Source organism: Haemaphysalis longicornis, unplaced genomic scaffold, assembly GCF_048455015.1.
Source record: "Haemaphysalis longicornis isolate Haplotype H1 unplaced genomic scaffold, Haemaphysalis longicornis Haplotype H1 scaffold_2, whole genome shotgun sequence".
Lineage (NCBI taxonomy): Eukaryota > Metazoa > Arthropoda > Arachnida > Ixodida > Ixodidae > Haemaphysalis > Haemaphysalis longicornis.
This window is the reverse complement of record NW_027526295.1, coordinates 35,473,547-35,496,491: the sequence shown is the minus strand read 5'-3', so window position 1 is coordinate 35,496,491 and position 22,945 is coordinate 35,473,547. Positions and strand designations below refer to the sequence as shown.

Sequence of the window (22,945 nt, the reverse complement as noted above, 5' to 3'; positions counted from 1 at the left end):
AGGCATGCGCCGTGCATGCCGACATTTTGGTCACATTTTTATTGGCTGTGGCAGCTGAGGTGCTTGTGGCTGGGTCCTGTGTGGTGCCTTTCTAGACGCGGCTTTACCTGATGGGAGAGTGGGATATTTTTTGGACCATTTTCCTGAGACGTTTCCTTTCAAGATGCCGAGGACAGTCAGTAGTGTCGACTGATAGCAAGGAACTCCCGTGGTTTGCTTCTGTCACCACCTCCAGCCGCATGTGTATGCATGCGTCAAGGCTTCAAATTGCAAGGCCTGAACACACTGTGCATTGAGAAGTGTCTGGCATGTTTTTTTTCCTGGCAGTAACGTTTGGTTGCCTACACTCGCAGAAATGATGATGACCGGTCTGTGCAGCTCATGGTGTCAGGGTACCGCATCAGTGACGAGTTCTCTGTCCACCAGAGGCCGCGTGGGGAGCCCAGGCCCATTGGCTTCTTGACGGGAAGCTTTGACGGTGAGTGGTGCCCTCTGCAATGGAGCCACCTCTGTAGCCAAAGGGGCGATGAAAACAAAAATGCAAGGTTGGCTCGTTAAAAGGACTGCCTTGTCTCGATAACAGCGGTACGTTGTTTTTACTGCAAACTTCAGACAAGTAATTTACATGCTAAGGAATACACACAAAGCAGTGGCGACTCCCTAGCAGCTTGCGGGTGATTTCCCTACAATGTCACAGAATCCTGTTTGTGCAATTGGTGGCTGCCCACGCCAGAGCCATTGGGAGGAAGCGTGAATGGGCAGTTGCAGTGGGGCCTCCGGTTCGTCTGACCGTATCACTTGGATGCTAGCAGGCAGGGAACACACGGAATGATAACTACGTTTTTAGCGTTGGCCCATATTACGTCACTCCTGCATATACTATTATATCGCTTTGCATAAAGTTCCAAAGCTTTTCAATATTTTTCTTTTTTCAGTTATTAAGAAAGCGTCTGGCATGGTTGTAATTGAGCCGAGTGAGTTACCAAAGGCTAGCTCTTTCAAATTGAAGAAAGGTGTATTTTGTCTTCATGGCCACGTTATAATTAAGGGGGACCCACCTGTTAACATTCCTATGCGATGCACAGCTTCATGATCCATCGGCTTAAAAACCATCGTGCAGTGATACGAAAGAATTTACAAATGCATAGAAATGGGCACAACAGCCTAGTTCACTTATTTTAGAAAGGTATCGCTTCTGTGCTGAAGTAAAGAAATAGAACTCTCGCATGGTAGACACCGAGTGCCATTGAATGAAGACTAGAGGAACTGAAAGGCATTTCTTGTTTATTTTTTATTTCAGTAAAGACGTGCTCTAGTAGTAAAATAAGCAAACTAGGCTGCTACGAACATTTTTGTGGATCTTTAGAACTTTTCGTATATGTACACGAGGCTTTGTTAAGCCTGTGGGTCACGAATCAGTGAGTCCCATGGGAACGGGATCAGGTGAGTCCTCTTTAAGCAGGCCTAAATGTAACAGAGAGCAGTGTGCTGAAAAAGTTGTCTCAGCCTGGGCTTTGCAAGGAAGGGAGCATAGTGATGAAAATGTGCGCTTGCAGATTTGGATCGTGTGGTGTGCGTGAGCTTTGAGCACGCACACTAGGAGGGCCACAAGGAGGGTCTGCGAGCAGGGCCACAAGCAAGTCGCCAGGGTGGGTGGCTTCTTGTATTACTTGTTAACATAGAGTGCTTTAGTGTGCTTGTGGCAACACACACTCATGCACAATACACGTGTACACACGCACACACTCGCACCAGGAACATGGATCCACAGACATAAAAATGCTGGTAGCATGATTTCTCTGTAGGGGTGTGCAAATACTTGAATATTCGAATACAAGTCCAATAGTACCTCCACAAATCGAATATCTACTGCAGTTGAACCTCGGTGTAACGACGTCGGTAAAATTCATTATTGTTTGTTACGTTGAAATTTCGCTACAATAAAATTTGCAGCTAAAATGAAGTCTTAACCGCGTGATGCGGTTCCTACGAACAAAAGCGTGGTGGGCACACACGGCTGACACACTGTTTCTGTTTCTGTCAGAGCTTTATCGTTTACGCGGGCATCAGCGTGAACCGCGTGGAGTGTTTTCAGCACGCGAAATCGCGCCTCGCAATCCAGGCGCTGAACCGCAACACGAAGAGGCAAACAAAGTTGTTCAGGCGGCAAAAAAAGCTGGTAACGTAGGCGAAAGTTCCCCTCTTAAAACGTCATACATGCCGCTTAAGCAGAATTCACACGATGGAGAAACCCTGTCCTTCTGGCCCGCGAGACCCGCTCACGTGACCAGTTTTAGGCTCCGCCCTTCGGTGGGGATCGCCCGTGGATGCTCCGAGAAAGAAAATGCCTCCACACGTTTTCGCTCGGCGGCGGCGGCCCTCCGTGGGGAATGGAGCCTGATTGTGGCACGTGGAGCGGCACGGAGCCTGGCAACGCGTGCTCACTGCGGTCACATAGTTTCGTGTCGTAGCAGGTGGAAGCGGGTGGAAGGGCGGCTTTTTCGACGCGGTGTGGTCGACACTTGGTGAAGTGACAGGTGCGGGTGGCGCTTGGGATATCGCTCTTACAGTCGAACCCCGCTACAACGAACTCTGCTTCAACAAAATATTTCCAATTCCCCGTCAACTAGCCATAGAAGTCAATGCAACAAAGTCCTCGCCACAACAAACCATTTGCCAGTGACAATTCCTTTATTTGAAAGGACTAGATGAAAAAACAAAACGAAACAAAGTAATAAAATAAAAACAACATTCCACACTGTTGCTTTGATATTCCACACTGCTTGCACTAGTGTTGGAAGAATTTGTCACGTCGCGCGAGATTTTGGCCAGTGTGCAGAGGCTGCCAATATAAAAGGCCAGGGTTTGCTTGCTCCAATCCCAATAAGACCAACGGGTGCAGTCTGATCTCGTGGGCAGACTCTTTCCGGGTCGAAGCTTCCCTAGGCTGCTACCAAACGCTTTCAGAAAACACACAAGAAAGTGAATGAGACTCTGAATAAGAATGTGCTAAGACTTCAAACTACCAAGCCCTGCGCAGTCTGGTTCGCAGACCTATGATCCATGCTTATGATGACTTGATCGGCAATTTCATCAAAAGTCGGGGCCTCATTCGTCACTGCCTGCAGCATGGGCGGGTTTCCCCTCCACTCCTTTCCACAAGGGGCGCGTTGTGCTGGAGGGAGTCGGAGATTGTCTGCTGCATCAGCCGTCGCTACGGTGGCTACAAAAAGGTGGCACGGAGAGGACCTCGCGAAAGTGTAGCATAAAATCGTGCTCATTAACTCAGGAACAACAACTGCGCATTCAGAATGAAGCTCGTTGGGATAACGAAAGTATACATTACAGCGAAAAGTTGAGTCTGCAATCCCTTTGCCCGTGAGCGTTAAATAAAAGCGCATTTTCGATGAGAAAGCAGCTTTCCCGGCTTTCCTTCACTATTCTCGAGGGGGGCGGTTACGTCACTTAGCTGTTTGCGTTTGTGCTGTAGTTGGGCATTTGGCTTGGGCAGTGAGGGTGTTGTGCTCGTACAAGCATGCGCTATATCAACAGCTGCCAATCTGGCAGTGGGAATTGTATGCTGTTCCACGCTTTATGCATGTCGTGGGTGCACTGGTGCAGTCGACGGAATTCGTAGTGTAGTGCTTCTGCCGGTAGCTTAGAAAAAGAGGACCTTGCGACCACGTTGTAACGTAGCTGGCAGCCAGCGGCTGGGGTGCTCATTGCGTCCAAGTCTATGACGATGAATCCAAAGCAGGGGTGAGACAGCTGCGCATATTGCGCAGATTTGATACAAATTTGGTTTCCTGCGCCAGGCTGTTCTGAAAGCTTGAAAATTGCAAAAATTGCGCCAAACTGCTCCCAAACAGACTGAGAGCCAAGGAATTGAATGCTCCCGTCAGTTTCAGTGGGGAAAAATGCTTACTGACAGCATAATTTTCCAACACCGCCAAGGTGATGCTGTTTGTAAACGTTTAATTGATTGATTATTCCATAAAAAACCCGCATAAAATTGTCTAGGGATGGGCGAATATAGATTTTGAGGTTCGAAGCGAATTCGAAGCGAATAGTGATTTGGTCGAATAATTTCGAATCGAATAGTTCGAATAGTGCACATTGCAAATCACAAAGACAAATGAGCAACGTGTGACCTGACTAATGTACACATTTTTTTCTAATAATTAGAACTCACGTAGGCACAGCATTGTGTAAAACTATTACCAGTTGAACATTTATTGCAAAATCTTACACACAGCTTTCATTTGCTGTATTCACAAGTTTTCATGAATAAATGCCTGTTGCGCCACATGCTCTAGGTGCAGCAGTTTCCGCAGGCTGCTCATTCACAAGTTTAAGCGCCGCCTAGAAACTCGCAGAGTTAAGCGCCGCCTAGAAGCTCCGTTAAAAAAAGAAGTATTGTAGCCACTAGTATCTTCGGCCGTAGCCAAGCAAAGCGCAAGTGGCTGGCCGCCATTTTGAATAGGCTCGCTTAGTGCGGCGTACTGCCGCGCTGTGCGAGCCTATTCAAAATGGCGGCATGCCTATTCAAAATGGCGGCATGCCTATTCAAAATGGCGGCCTGTACAAGTCTGCTGGCTTGGTGCCGCGATGTTCGGAGCGGTGTCGTTTCAGTGCCGCCTTTTTTTTTTTAACCTAAAGTGTGCTGGCGGCCGAGAGCTTCGTCGAACCTCTAGGCAAGGCAGCAACTCGGCAGTGCCGGCACTGATAATAGAAATGTCCGCGTCGGGTCTTGAGCCAAGCCTGGGGTAACTCTCGGAAAGCTTGACCGAAAAGCTTGGCTTTCAGCTGCCTATTCGGGAGCATCGAATAATTCGAAAATATTGAATACAGTTAAACCTCGTTATAACGAAATTGAAGGGGCGCCGCGATTTGCTCGTTATAGCCAATATTTCGTTATAGCCGTAGCCGACATTTACTGCAAATATTATGCATTGTAGTTACCTGAAACCATCCTAAAACAAAAAGCGGGCGAAATAGCATCTTGCCGCACGGCGGTAGTCAGTAAAATAAACACATTCCGGAGGTAAAAAGGAAAAGTCACGAACCTACTTTATTGCAGTTCAAAACTTGTATTTCAAACAGACTTGGCTACGAAGAAGTCCGTAATTGGACGTTGATGCACCTTCCTGATGCGAGCGATGGCTCGCTCAGCAGCGGCCGCTATGTTCACGCCATCTTCGCCGCCCTCGTGCGCGCCGAAGTAGCGGCGCAGCACGTCCACCGCATCTATATATTAGTGCCTCCGACGCCGTCCTTAGCGCTTCTTTTCACGCCACGTGCAACAGCGCTGACGATGGACTCTCGGTTGCTCCCGATGGTGGACAGCGTACTCGTCCACACGTCAAAGTCTCTTGCCACCTTACCACGGAGTGCACCTTACCTTCCTTCGTGCCCGATGCGACGGCTTTTATCATAGCCGTCTTCTGTTCAAGCGTGATAGTGTTTCGCTTTCGCTTCCCGCCTGTCGCACTCGCGTTGTTGGAATCACGCGGGCAGTACGACGATAAAGACTGCCAAAACCCACGCACACACAACGCAGCGACGTCGGCGATACGAACAGGGGAGGAGGGGGGAGAAGAAGGCGACGCAACCGCGCGCGCCGTGTGCATTGGGGCTCTTCTCGCATTCACCGCGGATAGTCCGCGGGTAGTCCGAGGATTCCCCGAAGCCATAGGGATAGATGGGAAAAGGGAAAATCGAACGTCGGACTGCTTCTCGGGGAGCCCGCGGTGAGTCCGAGACTGTAAATCGAAGGGCCCCATTGCCTGCATGCCGTGCGCAGCGGAGGAGGGTGGGAATGGCTTCGTGGGCGCAGCGTCCGCACGGCGCGCCATCCAGCTTCGCGCGCGTGGCGGGAGTTTTGAACTGCTAATACAGTTGTCGCGTCGCGCACTGCCTCAAATCCGCGTTGCGCACTGTTGTAAAATTAGCTCAAAATTTGATTTCTCGACGAAATTTGTTCGTTGTATCCCGTGACGGGCAAATTTTACTTCGTTAAAACGAGGTTTTAAATACATTGGCTTCTATGGGGACATTCAAGGGGAATTACGATTTGCTCGTTTTATCCATTATTTCGTTATAGCCCGTCTCGTTATAACGAGATTTAACTGTACCTGCATTCGGATCGAAGCGAATAGCGAATAGAGAGCTATTCGATCGAATATTCGACAATACCGAATATTCGCCCATCCCTAAAATTGTCCCCGAGATAGTTTTCTCGAAAGTCACAATGTCGGGTTCCACAAGTTATATGCCGTGCGGTTTTAAAATTTTCCCACCGAAAGCCACTGCAAAGTCCTGTAGAAAAAATACTTTTGAGTACTGAGGCGTCAAACCGCTTGTGCAAGTTGATGAAAAAAAAACGGGAATTTTTGGAGCGCCGTATCTCCGGAACGACATTACTGGGCGCCGCCATCTTTGTGTGAAGATGTGAAAACATGGCCGCCGGGCGAAGCAGTTCCTTGTGGTTCAGGCAGAGCGCTCTTCGTTGATTTCTACCTTGGTTTTAGTTATGGGGGCGGCTGGGTTTACATTTAGTCGTTTGATCTGTTGCGGGTACGTTGCGGGACTTGAAATACGGGAGTTCATCAAAAACAACATGGCGCCCGCGAATTCGCCGTGTTTCGGCCTTGAGTGTGAGGCCAATGCGTGCTTAAAGTGAACTTTCGCACTCATTTACGGTGTTATAAAACGCTGAGGTATTGCTGCCTTTCACAGCGAACTTGCGAGCGACAGGAATGGGACGATCGACGCTGCAGAAGGGGCGGCCCGATAGCGGGATGGGATGTTATTGCACGCTAGTAATAATGGTTCATCTATCTGAAGTGAAATTTAATGCCACGAGGGAGCTGGCTAAACATACCAACGTTACTCAGATTATGATCTTAGTGAACGTGCACCTTGGGGATTGAAATGGGAGGGCTGGTAGGGTGCGACGACTGTCACCTCACTTTGCGCAACTTTTCCCATGGCTCTACAGTTGTGTGTAAAGATGAGTCTAGGATTACAAAAATAACAATTTGAGCATTCACATGATAATAAAAATGCCTTACGATTGCTTAGTTTGTCAATACGATATTTTCAACGGAACTCGGCGCTATCTATGCAGAGCCTAAGAATTAAAAAAAATGGATATAATAGTATATTAAAAAGGTAGTGCTGCTTGTAGTAAAAAGGTAGTGCAGTTCGCGCCTTGTGAGACTCTGGTAGAAAAAAAACTTAATTGAATGGCTGTTTCAGTGTTATGTAAATTCAAAACCGACTAAAAAGTGCACTTTTCGCCCGTGAGTTGCCAGAAATTTGATTTTTTAGGCTCCTAAGGGGACGTAATAAATGTTGTTTTTCTGCTCCAAATCGAGATTTCGCTGCTCCAAAATTGAGATTTCGCTGCTCCAAAAACTGCTCCCAAATCTTATTCAGCTGTCTCACCCCTGCCAAAGCCAATGTGCAACTGTCTACTTCATGGCGACATGAAAGCGAGATGAGTTTGCAACATCGTGATATCTCGCCTCGACAGCATAGCATTGTTCTGGCCTCCTCGGGAGCAATTGTACACACACTGCAGCTCCTTTTCGTGTCAGTCCAGCGGACTTCGCAGGCGCACGCCACGTAGCAGGCAATCTTTGTTTGTGACTCACAACAGCATCTGTGGCCTATCAAGGCCTATCACGTGAGGTGGCCTATCAAGGGTGGTGGGTCGTTGTAACAAATTCGTGACAGGGCCCAACTACACAGCCTGATGAGCCACGTTTCTTGAACTGTTTCGATCATGCTTTGAAACAAACACTTGGCAGACACTGGCGACGCCAACAGGCAGTTTTGCGGTGCATTCCCTGCTCTTCCCTAGAGGGACCTGCCGTGCACAGCTAGGTACACGCACATTGCCCCTATAATCATCATTAAGACTGTTCTGAAGCCTAGCCTGTGCACTTTTGGGAAAGTGCAGTAGTCGGAATCTAACTCGCAGACTTATTGCAGTCCATAAACTTGACTACGCTGCCAATAAGACTGCCAGAAAGTGGTTTTCCAGCAAAGAAGCCCAGCTGTTTGACAGTGCCTCTCTGTATCGCTAGCTGTGAGCATGGGTGCACCAAGAGGCTCACGTCCGTGATGCGTGTTGGTGTTGACTGACAATCATCGAGGTTTCTCTTTGGACTGCCAAGCAGTCCTCCTCACTGACTGGCCCCAGCCATTGCAAGCAGAAAAGAGTCTTTGGAAGACGGCGTGGTTTTTAAAGCATGGTGGCCAGTGCAGGGTGAGCTGCTGCCTGGGGCCACTCAGTGAGAACGAAGAATGCTGGGGGCACACTCTGCGTCCTCTTACGGAATCACTGGTCTCCTGCTTTGCTGGCTGCCAGTGCCACCATGCAAAGTGTACACCATACACGTGAGCATGGATTGAACGAAGCTTTCCTCCAATAAAAAATGCTCCATGAGTAAGCAGACACTGAACCAGTTGTTGCCTCAACTGAAAAATAAAAAGGAAAGTGAAAGTTTAATAAACCTGTTCTGCAGAATCAACACTTGAGCCCAAGGTCTATCGCGCTTTCAAGTTGTGGGACACTTAGAAAACTTTTTTTTTTTCATATTTGGGTTCTCTGCATAGCTGTGATGTTGTGCAAGAAAGCCACCACAACATCGCTACCATGATGGCAATGAAACAAAGTAAAGCTGTATAGTATTATTTTTAATTTGTAATCCTATTTGTACAAATAAATGACCTTGAACTGTAAAAGTTCCAGTTTTACTGTTCGAGAAACACAAGAAGTAGGAACGGGATGACTTAGTGTGAAATATCTGATGTTTATCAACACACGAATTGAACCAAATGCTAAGTAGAGGGGTGCTCATTCAAATACCTGACATAACTGGTTATACGCTTATCCATAATACATGCCCAACACTGTTCCAAGTTCTTACACAGAAATAGAAATGCGCTCAGTCAATTATTCAAAATAGCCAATTATATGGAAACTGAAACACATGACCAATATTTTTCCCCAGCCTTACACCAAAGAGCAACACAGTTTTTCACCCGTTGCTTGATCGTATTGTAACGTGGCGGCAGGACAGACGACATGAGCGATGAGACAGTCGAACGATCTATTTACAGATTATTTACATGGCGGCCAAGCCAGAGCCCGCGCAGGCAGAGCGCACAGACAGATCTTCTTCGTCGTCGTAGGCTGGGATCACAAACCGCGCTGCTTTGTCCTCTTCATCGTCTTTTCGTAACATGGCCCCCCGGTTGAAAGCGACCGCCCCGGTCGACGCCGCGGCAGTAGGTTATGTGGTGAGGACGAAAGATGGGATGACAATGTACAATGAAGCCCTTGCCGCCACATAGGATGATGATGCTGTAGGCGATGCCTGGTCCCGCGACACTACCTCGTCAAGGCACCGACGAAAAGTCGAAGGTATCCGGAACCACGTCGGACTACTGGGCTGGGGACACGCCATCGTCGTCTGGTCACGTCATCTGGTCTTGGCGGTTCTGAATCTGCTGGTCACGGGCTGGGGACACGGGGCGGGGGGAACGTCGTCGAGTGCTGGTAGCGCCGGGGCTGGGGCTGCCGACGTGGGTCACGCCCCCTCGAAGATTGCCACGATGCCGATGAGGTGTGCAGCTGCGGCCAGCACGGGGAAGGACCCGCACACTCCACCAAGATGTAACGTGGTGGCAGGACAGACGACATGAGCGATGAGACAGTCGAACGATCTATTTACAGATTATTTACATGGCGGCCAAGCCAGAGCCCGCGCAGGCAGAGCGCACAGACAGATCTTCTTCGTCGTCGTAGGCTGGGATCACAAACCGCGCTGCTTTGTCCTCTTCATCGTCTTTTCGTAACAGTATCTTTGCATTTTGTTTGCATAGTTGGTAACAACGCCTCTTATCAAGCTTTGTTTTGCCAGTGAAGCAACGATCACCCTTGTGGATAACGACCTGCTCACACAGCCAGCTCCTGCAGGAGACAGTATGCCGAGAAGTCGGTGGTTGGGTACACTTGTGCCATCAAAGGGCGGTAAATTTAAACCTAACAATTACCAGCTCTGCTTCGCCCAAAGTGCAAGCTGTGACTGTTAGCATGAAACGTAGCAGTCGTGCCATTCAGTACCGATTGGTACGGTACCTAAAACGTACTGGTCAGTTCAGTTCCGGCGCATAGCCATACAAACACAAATGGGTGCAAATAAACTGCACCGGTAGTATATCCGTCCTCTCCACTGGCATATTTTATTTCTGAGGATATCCGTTCGTTAAATCTTTCGGAATTTTTCTCATCTTTCGCTTTGTGTTTACAAATTTTCATTTTGCGTGAAACTCCGTCTGTCTACCTGCAAAGGGTCAAGAAGGGCCTCGGGAATATGTTTTCAAGCAGCTCCAACGAGGCCATCTTGTGGGTGTGGGGCCCCGTCATTTTTGCATGAAGACAGAGGGTTTTTCTCCAGCGAAGGTGGCATCAGAAATGTGAACTTCTTTAAATGCTGGGACTCTTTCAGAAGCGTGCGTGCCACACTTGTAATAGCTTTTTTAGGCGGCTGCAAGCTGAACAAATGGCAAAGTGGGGTGTCACAGCCCCACTCCTGTCTATGCTTCAATGAGGGATCTTCAAAACGCATCTTTTTCAACCACTGCCCAAGTACTGAAGTGACGGGTAACGAGTGAAAAGAAATTTCCTTTGCCAGCCAAATGCTACTCTTGCACAGTGGTGTGCAGCCATAAGCCATCGCGTACAGTAATGTGCTAATGGATAGTGTGTCGCAAAAAAATAAAAGCTTTTTCATTAGGGGGCCATAAAACAAGATACAACTACCGTATTTGCATGTAAATAACGCGACCTCGTGTATAACGCGAGGGGACACTTTTGGTTCGTCCAAAAACGAGAAAAATGTAGATTAAAATTATAATGCGAACTGATGCGAAGTTGTTGCGAGGGCCCCCGGCGTAACGTGCAAGTTCTCTGGCTTTGAGTTGCACAAGCCCAGCGTTTACAGGCAATACTGGCGGACCAATTCTGCCAAGTCATTCTCAAGTTTACGGTCATTCTCGAGTTTACGATTCTTGGGTCCATGGAACGCTTTACAAGTCAGTGCTGCTTGAATTATGCGATCACGACACTTCCTCCAACCTTGAATGGTTCACTTGCCTAATTCGAGATGTCGCGCCACACTTGAATTTCCCTGCTCAGGACGGCAGCATCGCCGGTGTCTTAAATGCAGCGGTGTACTGATTTCGCCAGTTAATTGCAGCGGCTCAGAAGGCAGAAGCAGCTATGAAAAACATAAAGCACAATGAGGAGTCAATGCTGCGCCGTGTGTGTGTGAACTCTCGCCTCCGGACCAGACTGCCTGGTCGTGTAACCACCAGCAACGTAGCCAATGGCATTATCGGGAGCAGCCAGCACCGAAGTTGATGCCGAGAGCAGCGAGCTCTCGGCGGCAAAAATTCGAGGGTGGAGCAGGGGGTTCGCAGTTCCCGTTCCAGACATGATAGTAAGAGGCGAGTGCAAAGGATGAAGGTACTTGAAGAAAGAACGCCGAGAAAAATAGCTTGCGCTATGTTCGAGCCCGAATATAACATGAGGGGTGTTGTGGAGGCAAAAATCGTGTGAAAAAAAAAAAAAATGGGATTACATTCTTGCAAATATGGTACATTCAGCTGGAAAGGACTAACTTTTGGCAACTCACTCAGCTCGACTCCGGCTATGAGAGATGTTTTTTTTTTTTTGATGGTAGACGCAAGAAATGTTGAGAAACCATCAAATTTTGCTCTACAGGGACGCAGAAATGGGCCAGCACTGCAAGCACTCATCAGTGTGTTAGTAACTGCACACTAGCATTCAAATAACCTGGTCAGACGATGCTAGAGTCCCCACTACAATCCCCCAGTGGCATTCCTTGGCATTGCTTAGGTTGGTGGCAGCCACTCGTACAAGTCAGATTGGGTGATGTCACAGGGAAATGGCCGGGAAGTGGCTGAGGAGCTGCCACTTCATCTGGTTCTTCTCGCTTCTCTAACTGTATCTCGGTTGTTTCTTTGAAGGTTGGAACAGAATTGGCGTCATTGTTATCGGGACAAAGCAGTCTCTTTATTTACCCAAACTTGTTTTTGTCTTTATGTCCCCTCTAAAGGGCCATGCAGGCAAAACACAAGTTTGGTTCGTTCAAGAGTGCCTCGTTAGAATCATACTGACACCACTTTTAACGGACACTTCGCTCAAGTAAGCTACATAATCAGGAAAAAAAGGGAATGGCCATGCGACCCAATCACTCATTTCCTGCAACAGAACCTATGATGTCGTATGGGCCAGCCATGCGATTGGATGAGGCCGGTAAAAGCAAATGCAAATTAGGCAGCACTTATAAGCTTGACGAAGGAGCTACTTGAGCCTAAATGCAATGCATATTCATTTTACAGCAGTAAGAATGGTGGGGTAAAGCATGAAAGGTACGAAAATACACGTAAACATAGAAGTGCCGATGCACACTGCTGTTGGTACTGGGCGCACTATGCTTGTTTTAGTTGCAAAGCAGTCGGCCGCTTTGGAGTTGTCTTACACGACACTGGCCGATTGGCGTAAGCGACGTTGTCTTACGTGACCCTGTTTGTCCAGCATAGTTTCACGAAACTATTACATTCTACCGTAACAAAAACAATCCAGGGGCAAACGCGGTCAAAAACAAAGCAACGGCGGTCCACAATCTGAGGCCGAGTATGTAGCGCCATTAGGGAGAACCGACAGCAAGCGAGGCTGCAGAGCGTAATGACTCACTGGAAGTTTGTGTGGATACTTGCCCTCATGACATCAGGGAAGACGCCACAAAAACACACGATTTGTCGGGATGGCCACAATTTTAATCTAAATTGATTTATTTCTCGGTGAATACAGCACCGTTTGCTGCCAGACAAGTGCTGGGGGCACTCTAAAACACCAAATCTTTCGAATCAAACAAACTTGTATTTTGTCTGAATGGCCCCTGTAAACACACAGTCCAGCCCACAGTGTGCGTGCATTCTCTGTACGAGGAACTGGCGTAGACGGACTGCAGGGACTCAAGAAACAGAATGAAATGACAGTGGAGGCAGACGGTGCTAAAGCATAGCAAGCCAACAAGACACTCAGCTTGACAAGTGAGGATGAAATGCGTTGGAAGCTGGTGTGGGAGTGTCCTAGACAACTGAAAAAGGTGAATAAGTGAGGGCACATGTGGCGCAGAGGGATCCCCGAGCATGGGCAGGTCGTTGTCCATAAAGTGGGTCGTGACTCAAGCCCGTGGAATGCCAGTGCAGGGAGGCATTTATCGCAAATGCGTTGAACGGCTAAGTGAGCGGAAAAGCTGGCATCTGGCCAAGTTGGTGTCTGTGCCAGCTAGGCAGCTCCTAAAATGGCTGACTGCGCAAAGAGAACAAAAGTGGAGGAAACGTGTGGAACAGGAATATGCCGTTATTTCTTGAGCCAGTCAATGTGCCAGTCATAAAGCTGTAATCTTTATATTTTCCAATGCTAGGTACCCTGGTGAATACAGTGAGGCAATCCGTTTTTTGATGCACCACTTGGAACTAACCGTACAGCTCATTAAACTGTGGTGGCACCAGTGGCAAGGACCATTTTGAATGCCCATTTCAAGCACCTCTTGGTGAGTTCTGCCAAGTCGGTGGTCATCCACAGCAGTGCAGAGATGTGGCATGCTTGGGGGATCCATGCAGTGGCACCCACTTGACTGCTGTGGCTGCTTACAAGGAGCCTGCTTACAAGGAGCGTTCTTGCCCCCCCCCCCCCCCCCTCTCCCCCTGGTGCCGATCTGTTGTGTCTGTGTGGGTAAAGGTGCTGCCCTGCATTGTTGCAGGCACCATTGGGCTGATGCTGGCACGGTAGCTGCACACGGTACTGGGCATGGACGTGTCTGCCCAGGCCATTGAGGCCGCCACACACAATGCACAGCTCAGTGGTGAGTAGTAGTTATTGGCCAGGACTAGCCAACATCGAGGGCTGATATAGTGCGCAACATTAACGACAACATTCAGTTGCAGGCAGCGTTTTTGAAGATATTTGACAGCACAGACCTGAGGTCTAGTTTAGTTAACGCCACTGCAGTTGACCCTTTGCACAAGATTAGCGCTGCAATTTAGGGGTGTAGGAGGAGGAGGAATAGCTTTACTGTCAGAGGGGGTGTGAATGCCCTGGTGGGGAAGGAGGGAGGGGATAATCGAAAAGATAGCACTGTTCATGGTTCAACCACCTGAAATGGTGGGTGGCATTTTGAAGTCAATGGTTCCGTGAAGATATAGTTCGTAGGTTTCGTGAAGAGATGGGTGCTACGTTTATCAAAGGAGTCAGTCCAGGTTATCACACCAACTTCTAGAGACCACAGGTCAGAAAAAAATTCAGTTTGTGACAACACCATTTTTTTCCCTCTATAAAACGAGTTCTTTTTTTTTGTTCTCTCTTCAGATTAGCAGCCTTCAAAGTCTCATGTGAGGCTTTGCATTTCAATGTATGGTGGCTGCAACATCGTAGTTTGCTTGCGCTTTCTGCTTCCTGCACCTAACTCTTTCTACCCTGCAGTCTTGACAGCAAGCAGTGTTAGCACGGTGTTTGCTTTCATGATTAAGAACTTCCCTCTTTTTCAGGAGAAGTTGCACATTTTTGGCATCGTTGTGTGCAGTAAGCCAGCCCTTCCTCCCATTCATGTCCACTTTTCACCTGGCCTTGCACACACCAGGACTTGATTAGCTTCGTGGCTGTGCACACATCGTATTGTTTCCACTAAATGAGCCTTTGCAGAAGCCACTACGGTGCTTGGCAGTGAACAGTCAGTTACACGGCTGGTGTGAGCATGTCAGAACCAAAAGGACTTACTACATATATCGGGAGCTCTGCCATGCATTGGAATGTGCTGAAAATTTGCAGTGAAGTACTTGTACTGTGTGGGGAGTTATAGGCATTGGGCCGTGTTAAAGGTGGTGAGATAACAGCCATGCCAACAAAAGCTGTGGGAGAGGTTTTTACGAGGAGCGGCTGTCCGTAATTAAGCGAGTGAAATAGCTGTGGTGCAGCTTTTTCCCAGCTTTTCTAATCAAGAGGTCGCCACCTTCCAGCCCATTTGTTGGGCTGCCACTTGTTATCTTGCATCTTTGTGTATACATTCTGCACCCAATAAAGGGTGGGGTTCTTTCTTGGCTCGGCAAGCAGGCGTGCACATCGTCTCTTCCTGCGGGCTCGGGCCACTCGTGCTCCAGCACGCTCCTGCTGCAGCCCCAGCCACGCGACAATCTTAGATTTGCGCTGCATTTATGTTGTAAATTGTGAAATTGCCCAAATTCTTTTGAGGGTCATGCTTGGAGTGAACTTTAAATGTCATAATCTGTGCCTTCAAGCGTGCGCATAGACTTTCGCTCCACGCGTTGGTGCCAGGCCTCGATTGTGAGGGAGTCAGACTTGGTACAGCACTTCTTTTTTTGGTAATCGGGCCCTCAGGTGACTGCCTTTGCTCTATTGGGTGTGTGTGTTCTGCCCCTTCTAGGGTAGGCAGAAGGTTGGCCAGCACGTACTACTAGCGCATGAGCAGGCCAACCCTCAACGGGTTGTTGTCTTTCCTGTTAGGATTAAGCGCACAAAAGCCCAAGCGGCCAGCCACACCCACAGCGATGTCCTTATCGCAGTTTATGTGGCCGTTATTGTGATTGTGACAAGTGGCAGTGACGATTGAGTCGTGGTGCATCAGTGTGGCCCTGCTTTGTGCACAGCAGAATTGCATATCCATGGGCAGGTCAGAAATGTTGGCCCTCTGGGATTATGTTCACAGGAACATGTTTCTGCACTCTCTGGCGGGGATCGATGCTTGAGGTGTAAAAGGAATCACAGGCCAATCCAGCCTTATCCTTACTTGCGTTGTCATTTCCTGGAGTGGCAAACAAAATTTTCAAAGCTCCCACATCCGAAATTTGTGTCCGACAGCTTCTGAAAATCATGTCCACATCTTGTCAGGTATCATGTCGACGTGCATGACATGAGCAGCCATGATTGAGGGAGGCTGCCAAAATCGCGGCAAAGCATGGTGTCTCCAAGGAAAAGAAAAGACAGGCTATTTTAGGGAACCGAGAGGAGGGGGTGGGCAGTGCTTGGAGAATCGCATCTTTTTCTGTTATATTCAAGCGATTTATTTGGTTGTGGGTCACTGCTGTACTTGCACACTGCTGATCTATGCTGATCAGCCAAGCCTGCAACTGAGTGCGTAATGCACCACCCAGTGCTATTTGTGCATAGAAGGACGACGTGTTTGGCCTGGTGTGCACATCACGCCTAAGCGAAACAAAGTATACCAACAAACCTCCACTCCTCGCCACCTTGATAGAAGTTTGTGCCCTTTTTAAGCGGGCATTGCCGTGAGGGAGGTTAGAAATGCTGCCAGTCAAGAGCACCACAAATGCATTGTTTTTTTTGTGTGTGTGTGTGTGTTTGCACTTGGAGGAGAACAGTGGTCCCTGCAGTTTTGTGCTGATGTGTGTCATCATCCTTGCGCACAGGCTTCAGCAACGCACGCTACCAGGTTGGCCAGGCAGAGATGCTGCTTCCCGAGCTGCGCGGCCAGTTCCTTGCCGACGACCTCTGCATCATCGTGAACACGGGCCAGGCGGGCCTGAGTGAGTGTTTCCCCACATGGCTCGTACTTCAATATCTGACAGAGCCTTCCGCAAAGCCTTGTGCAAAGCCTTTGGAAAACAGCTCTTGAATGACTAGATAGCTCCTTATAAGCAGGTGTAAGAATTTCCTCAGAACTTGACATTAGGTGTTTCATGGCTGGTCTTGTGAGCATTAGCTGTAACAGCGTTGCATCGTTGCAGCTTGCCAGCGAAGATGGGTGCTGCAGTCATGTGGAGATGCACACCCTTCTTTTCTTACTTGTGCTTGACAGGAATCCACAAGCCCTGACGTTTCCTTGCACACCATTCGTCAGAGTTGGATGCTTTCAAAAAGCCTGCCGCTGCAGCGCGGATTAGGGAGTTATATGGTCTTCCTGGCTCACTTTGTGAATGAGAGATGAAAACTGCGTGACATTTGTGTTTTTAGTGCTGGGCAAGGGCCACTGATAGTGCCTTCCCTTCTTCCTTTTGTGCTGATGAGTGTGAGTGGGGTGGAGCCCGTCCTTGTCGCTGACAAGCAAGGCCTACAATGAATGCGTGCTGCCAATGTGTGCTGATGGAGCAAAAAAGCGTCTAGGTGCCTCAGAAGGCAACTAGGAAGCAGACTTGAATGAGTTCAGAAAGCCATGGAATGAAACATGTGAAGTGCCACACTGAGGGAAAGAGGGCACCTGTCATGGTGACAGAGCAAGAACACACTTGGGAGGGGGAGGTGCCATTGGTGTGGGCATGTGTGTGTGATCAGGAAGCATTGCACGGATAAAGCATGCCCCACTATGCCCCGACGGTGGCTGACAAAGTAGGGTGTGTGATGCAGGTTGTTCACCTGCATCACAATACAGCCACGGGAGGTTGCCAGCGTGCTACCACTTCAAACACGGCTCACGTTATCGAGTTGCTTGAAAATGCTGGGCTGGTTCCCCTGAAATGTTGTTGCTTCGTGATAGTGGATTAGAGAGTGGACAGGGATGGGGGTCATTGTGGCTGAAATGAAGAAAGGACCGAGGAACCTGTGATGGCCCCAAGATTTGAGTAGGGGTGCTGAGCTGTCATGGTGAATGAGATCCATGTTTGTTACTTATGGACAGTGGGGGGGACACGAATGGGCTTGGTGGAGCATACTTTTGTAATATCAAATGTTGTCGCCACCGTCATCACTTTATTGCTGTGTGTTTTATGGCGCCTTGGGGTGGCTCCAACCTTCAGAAGTTTATGGGCAGGCTTTGCTGACTTGTTGAGCTAGATGTGTGAGGTTCTGCAGCCAGGCGTGGCTCACCGGTGTCTGTGAAGGGCCCACTGTTGACATCTGCCTGGAGTTTGCACCGCGTATTGTGCAGCTTCTCAGCTGGCAGAGCGCTGTGTCTATAGCGATGAAGTAAACCTTATTTGGTGCCATAGTATCTTCTATTTCCACGTTCAGGCACGCTTCACCACAAAGCCTTCTCAGTGGCAGAATTGCAAGCAATGCTGTGACGGCTCCTGATGTTGTCGGCCCTTGGCCTGCTTCTTTTTTTTAATGGGCCCAGGAGTGTGCGTGTTGCAAAAAAGAAGAAAGGTGTAAATAATTAAAGAATAATTAAATAATTAAAAAAAGTCAATAATCCTCCGAACAGCACAAAAAAAAAATTGGACAAGACATAAGCAGGGCACTGCACTGTGTCCTGTTTAAGTTTTGTTCACACTTTTTTTTCCCACTCTCCAAGAGTAAACATGCGTTCACTGGTGACAGTCTCTTGCCGAGAGAATCTGCAGATAGCCTGCAAAAAAAGGAAAGAAAAAAGGAAGTGCAGTTCATCTCGCTGATTCTTGAAAAGAAGCAAGGAAGCAGAGGCAAGGTCAGTGCACACGTGGAAGGTACAAGGAGCCCCTTGTAGAGCACATTGCTATACTTGCGACACAGAATCATGTTCCCACTCCTCACTAGCATCAATAGCAAAATAAGACACTAGATCACAATCTTACTTATCTTATGGACTGTTCTATATGTATCCTGCTCCTTTCAAGATGCAGTTGTAGGAACACAGGAACTCGTGTACACATAGAAAATATCCTGCAAATACCCCAGCAGTGTTTTTTGACGAAACATGAAGAGCAATTTTAGTAGAAGAAACGTGGTGAAATCCAAAGTGGTTGTGTTGCGAGAGGAACTGGCAAGCAGTTGTTCAGTACAGGTGATGAAGTCCTAGAGATGAGTGTAAAGTTGCACTAATTTTGGGCAGTTAGTCAGAAGAAGCCACCACCTAATGAAGAATCAGCTTGGAATACTAGACTTTATGGGAGCACTCTGAGGCTTACCTGCACTTGCAGCATTCCCTAAGATTCATCCTTTCCAGGACTATCCCAGCCTTGGACTGGTACTAACATGTTGTGGTACTTGGGTAGCTGTCCCCTCCATCAGACCATTGCAATGTACTGGGCTCCCTCGGTCCTTTACACGAAGAATAGTGATGTTGCTGGCATCGAATTGTTCATCCAGTCCTATCCCACCGAAACTGTATAGCTCACAACTGTGGCACTAAACAAACGGCATGGAACACGGGTGAAAGTTGCGTCTCTCTCATTTCCAGCTGTATTTAATTTAAGAGCTATGCCATTACACCAACTAGCCGAGGTTTTTCTTTTTTTTTTTTTTGTTCTCTCTTCTAAAGCCACTATGCTTTTGTTTCTATTGTCTTGGTTTGATGGCCCAGGTCTTCTCTGAATCTACATATTAGCATGGACAGTATAGGCGGACTCAGGCCATCCACATTTTTATTTCTTTGTATTGGTGATCACTGCGTGACGATATGTAGGTTGGGGGCGAAAACAGGGAATCGGAGAGGGCTCTCCCATTCCCTGAAAATGTCATGAGCTATTCACTAGTGATCTTTGGCTCGGAGAAACGGTATCTTTATTCTGCAACAGCTTATTTCTAAAGGTCCCTCGCGTGTCTAACAAGCGGATCTGGCATTTTCAGCCAGTTTCCAGCAGTTTCGGTTTTGCTTTTGCATTGCAAAGTTCATATTTACACAACTTCCTGCCGATTTGCCATGGCGCCTCCGTTGCCCGCTACTGTTCCTTGAAAAATGCACGCCGCTTGTGATTCCATTTCACCCACGCCTTCCTTCTGCGATAGCAGCTTCAGCTGAAAGTCAAAAGATAACGCTAAGACGTCGGATATCAGTTTAGACAAGGAGAGCGCTTCCAATCGGCCTTGAACACCGCCAGCTGTTCACCGCCCAGTTTCCCTTCCATATAAGGGTATTTCTGGATGTCTAGTTTTGCTGCTTAGTAGAACTGCCTATTTCCACAAAGTCTCCAACAGGCTTGATATTGTTTCTTTTCAAAAATGTTAGGTGGTGCTGCAATCAGGAGGCTCATAGTGCTGAAGTCTTCATAGCGCAACAGCTACTTGGTAGAAGCTTGCTGGGCATGATACTAGCGCATCGCACCTTATTCCTGCAAGCACGGCTACCATAGGGGGTCAGTAGGTGATATTAAACTGCAGATTAAAGTTCTGACAGACAAGTGACGATCAGAGCGTCAACAAGCATCCGCCACCGTGTTTCGTTTTCGACTCCAAGTGGATTTTCTCGCATCGCTTGCTTGCCTTGAATCTTCTTCTGGCCGCAATCATTGACGAGGCATTTTTACATCGTGTGGGGACTAAATGGTGTCTTTAAGAATGTCAAACCATCAGATTTCTTCCAGAAAAGCATCCAAAATTGTAAAATTTGAATTAGCGATTGGGCTTCACCTCACGGCACGGTCACCACGTGTGCTAGTATTTTCTTTGGTATCCGGCAAATTGTTGCGAGCAAATCAATTTTTTTTCTAGGATGGGTTTTTCGAATGTTTACCTACAAAATTTATATTCTAAATTTTTCCTAGTACTGTTGGTTTGCTACATACAACTTCCTTTTGCGTATTTTCTTCGACGGCTGGACGAAAATTTCGAATTTGATAATTTTTTTCGCAATCATCATTTATGAAACAATTATTAAAACTTGTGTCGTTAGAAAGGACCTTGAATCATCTGCATTTTATGTCACTGCAATATGTGCCTACCCAATATGTTTAGCGCAGAAAAAATGTTATCTTAGACCCCTAAAAATCTGTCAATTTTTCGCGGTAACGAAAGAGTTTTAAAGGCCAACTGCACTCAAATTTTATCTGGGCCAAATTTACTTTGAACGCACAGTACGTACCACCAAATCAACTGGGACATGACTGGTAGCCGCGTTAAATGCGTGGTTAATTAATTCGAAGCATTGGGAACAGCTCCGTCGCAGGCGACGTTGCACCTGCCGGCAGATCGCGCAAACAGCCGTGAAGCAGAAGGGACATTGCGGCCGGCCGGGTGCTTTTTCCTCCGGCCAGCCAAGAGTACCGGTTGAGCTCCGCTGGGCGTGCTTCCCCTAGGACTGCAGGGAGAGTGAAGCATTGCACACAGGTTCGCTCCGGCTGGCCGGCTGCATGCAGCTTCTTGCTCGCTGCCTGGGCCAGCTGGAGGCCTGGCTGTAATGGCTGCACTCTTCGCGACTTCGGTTTCAAAATCTCCGATTTTTTGTGGTCGTTTGCACCGTGGATACACGTATTTCAGCTGTCATATTTTGCATCTTGCAATATTTTTAGGCAGACTATACGAAGTAACGCTTTCAAGAGGTTGAAGTTTTGAGTGCAGTCGGCCTTTAATCGTGCCCGTTCTGTCATTGTTGTCTGGTCCAGAAAATGGCCACTGCTGTAAAAAATAAATAAATAAAAGAAACATATACATGGTCTGATGGGATTTAAACACTGGCTGCTGCAGTAGCTGCCCAATGTGTTACCACGCTGCTATCACCACGTGTTGCCAGCCGTAGAACAACAGTTGTCGTCGTTCTTCCATTTCCTTTCGTCGTCTCACTTGGGCTATTGGCGGGGAATTGAGAGCTTTGGGGAGATCACGTGCCTGTTCCATAAAACTCTGCATCAAAACTACAAAGCTGCATAATACCGTATTTTCGTGTGTATAAGCTGTGCCAAAAATGCAAAAATTTCAGTGGCAAAGTAGGGCTGTAGAAAATATCCAGGGTTTTTCCTTTAGTGCTGCTTCTCGGCAATGCGCGTTGTGCTGTGAAGCTTCTCCGCAGCTTCAAAAAATGCTGCACCACAAACGACACGAATGGGACTGAAGATGACCTTGTGTACAGCAGTGAGGGCTGTGGCTCGAACGATAGCTCTAGTGAGCGCTGTGGCAATGAGTGAATTGTGACTTTGGCCTAGCAGTCGGTGTATTCGACTTGCTAAATGTACGCCTTTTCTGTCCACATAGTATGTGATGTGTTGCTTGAAAAGTAGCCTTGGTGCAGCGTTTCCTCTATCAAATGTGCTGGCAATACGCGAAGATTTTTTTTTTTCCCCGGCGGGCTGAAAGTGGGGGTGTGGATTATATATATGCAGGGGCGGGTTTATACGCATGAATATACAGCAGTGTTTGCCACATGATACCTGAGTGTGAAGTTTTGCGAGTAGCAGAAAAGAACCTGGTTAAAGTTGGGATTTTCGCCAAAAGACAAGGAAATGAAACCAAAGGAAGAGACGAAAAGACGATGTACTAGTAGTAAAGGAGCTGTTAGCAAGTTTCGCCAGGCTTTCAGCTCCGAAATGCGTACGCAGGCTTCAATGCCCCCGGAATTTTTTGACACCTTGTTATACAATGCGTTCGTGTGTTTTATGCAGGTTGTGCAGCCAACCTTCCCCAGGCAGGGAAAGTGGGAGTGCCGTTCCGCCTCCTCCTGGCCTGTCCGGTAGACAGGTTCCCACGGACTCAGCACTGTGAACTGCTGCTGCTGCTTGGGCAGTAGAGGACAACGGCTGCGCTGCGCAGTGTGGGATCGGCTCAATTGTTGTGGTGTGCTGTGATTCTGAGAGATGTACAATAAATTCGCTCTGTACTGCTCCTGCATCAACTTCACCCTCTTTCTCTTTTTTTCATTCTTATTTTTCTATATTTTTAAGAATTGGGGGCATGAAGAAAGGGCTTGAACGTCCTCAGGCCATTACTGTGGGGCAACACAGCTGTGTGACGAGTTTTACTGTTATATCAGTGAGTACAGTTCTGGTTAAAAGTTCCATCCTTGGCGCTATCTGCAAAGAAATTCAATTTTTTGGAGAGGAGAAGGTGGTTGAGCAAGGGCGATGGATGAAGGCTGTTCGCACGTGTGTGTGTTCAATTTCCGCCATGTGACATGGGCCGGCGCTGTAATGGCCTGTGATATGAGCGATAGTGTTTTCACTGCGTTTTTATGATAACCCC

General features: G+C 47.9%; 1 protein-coding gene across 4 annotated transcripts in view; it reads left to right on the top strand.

Moving 5' to 3' along the window:
- Positions 1–22,712, top strand: part of LOC144167060 (tRNA (uracil-5-)-methyltransferase homolog B-like) — a 33,219-nt gene extending 10,507 nt beyond the window's left edge. The window contains exons 5-9 of one of the 4 annotated variants that reach the window (XM_077696451.1): positions 379–478; positions 1,557–1,649; positions 13,872–13,973; positions 16,552–16,668; positions 22,369–22,710. In XM_077696451.1, the coding sequence (XP_077552577.1) occupies positions 13,919–13,973; positions 16,552–16,668; positions 22,369–22,493 (297 nt within the window). In that variant the 5' untranslated portion in view covers positions 379–478; positions 1,557–1,649; positions 13,872–13,918 and the 3' untranslated portion in view covers positions 22,494–22,710. Of the gene's footprint in view, positions 1–353; positions 479–1,556; positions 1,650–13,871; positions 13,974–16,551; positions 16,669–22,368 lie in introns of those variants that run through there. The other 3 variants (XM_077696452.1, XR_013321835.1, XM_077696450.1) reach the window with 3 other exon arrangements.
- The last annotated feature ends 233 nt before the right edge of the window (positions 22,713–22,945 follow it).